This window comes from Quercus suber, unplaced genomic scaffold (assembly GCF_002906115.3).
Source record: "Quercus suber isolate HL8 unplaced genomic scaffold, Cork oak 2.0 scaffold_478, whole genome shotgun sequence".
NCBI classification, from domain to species: Eukaryota; Viridiplantae; Streptophyta; class Magnoliopsida; order Fagales; family Fagaceae; genus Quercus; species Quercus suber.
Window position 1 is genome coordinate 499,254 of NW_027069929.1, and position 2,453 is coordinate 501,706.

Genomic DNA, 2,453 nt, shown 5'->3' on the forward strand with positions numbered 1-2,453 from the left:
AAAATTTTCAATATTACTATTCGGCATGATTGAAAATTCTGGTCAACGGAAAATTTGTAGCCTGGTCAATAAAAAACAATGAGTTTTGGGTAGAAAATGTTGTCCGCTATTTTGGGCAGAAAACATTTTCCACCCTCAACTGAAGCTGCCTGAGTGTAAAACCAAGAAAAAGAAAATCTTAAACCAAAAATTTGCATGTTGTGAATTTTTTTTTTTGAGAAACCAGACCCTCAGTCTGGGCTTTATTAAAAGCAAAAAGTTAATGAACATCAAAACCCACCAGAGGGGCAATGTCAGCAGGCATAACAGTAGACCATACTTGACAACCAACCAACTCCTTAGCTTTTTTGGCCAAGGCATCAGCCACAATATTACCACTACGAGGTACATGGACAAACTCAAAGGACAGGAAAGCTGACATAAGACTATGAATATCCTCCACAATAAAACCATACGAAGACAATGCTGCATTTTCCTGTGAAACCGCATTGATAACAATCGCCGAATCTCCTTCGAAGATAACTCTGTGAAGTCCAAGATTTGCAGCGAATTGAACCACCCGACGGCACGCTAAGGCTTCCATATCCGAAACTGAGTTAGCCAACGGCATTGACATGGATAATGCTCCAATGGCTTGGCCACCCCAGTCACAAATAATGACTCCTATTCCAGCCGTATTAGAAGCCTTGAAGATCGCTGCATCGAAATTCACCTTATAGGTTCCATATTCCGGAGGGCGCCACTGGTGCATCACAGCTGACTCGGGTAAGCTGGGATCATCGTCTTGGACCGCTATGAACCAGGGACGGAACCAGGATTCGAACTTAAGGGGGGCCAAAGCTTAAAACAAATTTTTTTTTTTTTTTATGAAAATAAAAACTAATATTTATTTTATATTCAACAAAATACTACATATAAAATAAGTGTTTTTTAAACATTTCAACACATTTATCAAAATGGAACTTGATGCTATTTCAAAGGAGATCCAAAAATATATATATTTAAGGGAAAATCTTAATTTTTCAAATTACATATGTACACCAGTTTTTTTATTTTTTATTTAATTGGGGAGGGCTATTAGGACCAAAATTTAAAATTTCAAACATATATATATATATACTAGCTTTTTTTTTTTTTTTGGGGGGGGGGGTTTATTTTTTATTTAATTGGGAGGGTTATTAGGACCAAAATTTAAAATTTCAAACATATATATATACTAGCTTTTTTTGGGGGGGGGGGGGGGCAATGGCCCCCCCTGCCCTACTGTAGGTCCGCCCCTGCTATGAACTCCTGCAGCAAGGCACCAGCTTTGATGCTGACCAATTCCAGAGGTTGAGAAGAACGACCAAAATGGGAGGCATTACGCCTATTCCATATTAGCCAAGTAGAAATCACAAAAATTTCCTTACGGTAGTCATCTTGTACCTGCAAAAACCGATCCATCAGTTCACAAAAAGTCAGGGGAGGGGAAGATGCCACGGATTGAGTCCAGTGGTAAGCTTTCCACACATTCTCTAACCCTTTGCAAAGCCAGAGTGCATGGATAACATCCTCGGCAGCACCGTGACACAGCTCACAGGTATCCAAGCTAATGATTTGTCGTCTCCTTAAGTTACACTTGGTTGGCAGAGCATTGTTGCAAGCTCTCCAAATAAAGTGTATTATTTTATTAGGGACACGTAATCGCCAAATTCTTCGCCAAAAAAGATGTAACTGATCAGAGCTGGAGCTCCCTGCTTGACTAGCTGAAGCCATGGCAGCCAATAATTTGTAAGCACTGCTAGTGGAGAATTTACCAGATGGCGTGAGGGACCAAGCCACACAGTCAGCTGGAAATCTTGAGCTGAGAGGTATGCCCAGAATCAACCGTGCTTCATGGGTAAGAAATGTTGATGCACCAAGTCAAATTTCCATATGCCCAGATCATGATTAATTAAAACACCCACCCTAGGATTAGGTAGCGCAGCAGTTAGCGGAGAGGCAGGGACCCTACCAGGCCTTGTTGGAATCCATTTATCTTCCTTAATCCGCACTGACTGGCCATCCCCAATTCGCCAGACCATGCCTTTCCTTATGACATCTCTCGCACTTAGGATACTCTTCCATGCATAGGACCCCCCGGCCTTTTCTTCCACATCAAGAATTGAGCAATTGGGAAAGAAACGTGCTTTGAAACTCGAAAACACAAAGAATCTGGATTATTCATCATTCTCCACACCTGTTTTGCCAAGATAGGAGGTTGGGGGGGGGGGTGTTAGAACTAAAAAAAATATTAGTTTTCTCCCAGTTAATCTTTTGGCCCGATCCTCTCTCATAGGTAGCCAAGATGTTCAAAACTCGTTGGCATTCCGTTTCTGAAGCCCTACAGAACAGCACACTATCATCTGCAAAAAATAAGTGAGAAACTCGAGGGCCATTTCTACATATAGCAACCCCCCTAATACTCCCATCAA

At 41.4% G+C, this 2,453-nt stretch overlaps 1 protein-coding gene across 1 annotated transcript; it reads right to left on the reverse strand.

Moving 5' to 3' along the window:
• Window positions 1-259: 259 nt before the first annotated feature.
• LOC136063028 (uncharacterized) lies at window positions 260-751 on the reverse strand. Its single transcript, XM_065762884.1, has one exon. The coding sequence runs from the start codon at window positions 749-751 to the stop codon at window positions 260-262; it is 492 nt and encodes a 163-aa protein (XP_065618956.1).
• Between the last annotated feature and the right edge of the window lie 1,702 nt (window positions 752-2,453).

What these genes read in the sequence shown, in the direction of transcription:
- LOC136063028 (XM_065762884.1), bottom strand. Translation starts at nt 751, where the DNA reads ATGCACCAGTGGCGCCCTCCGGAATATGGAACCTATAAGGTGAATTTC.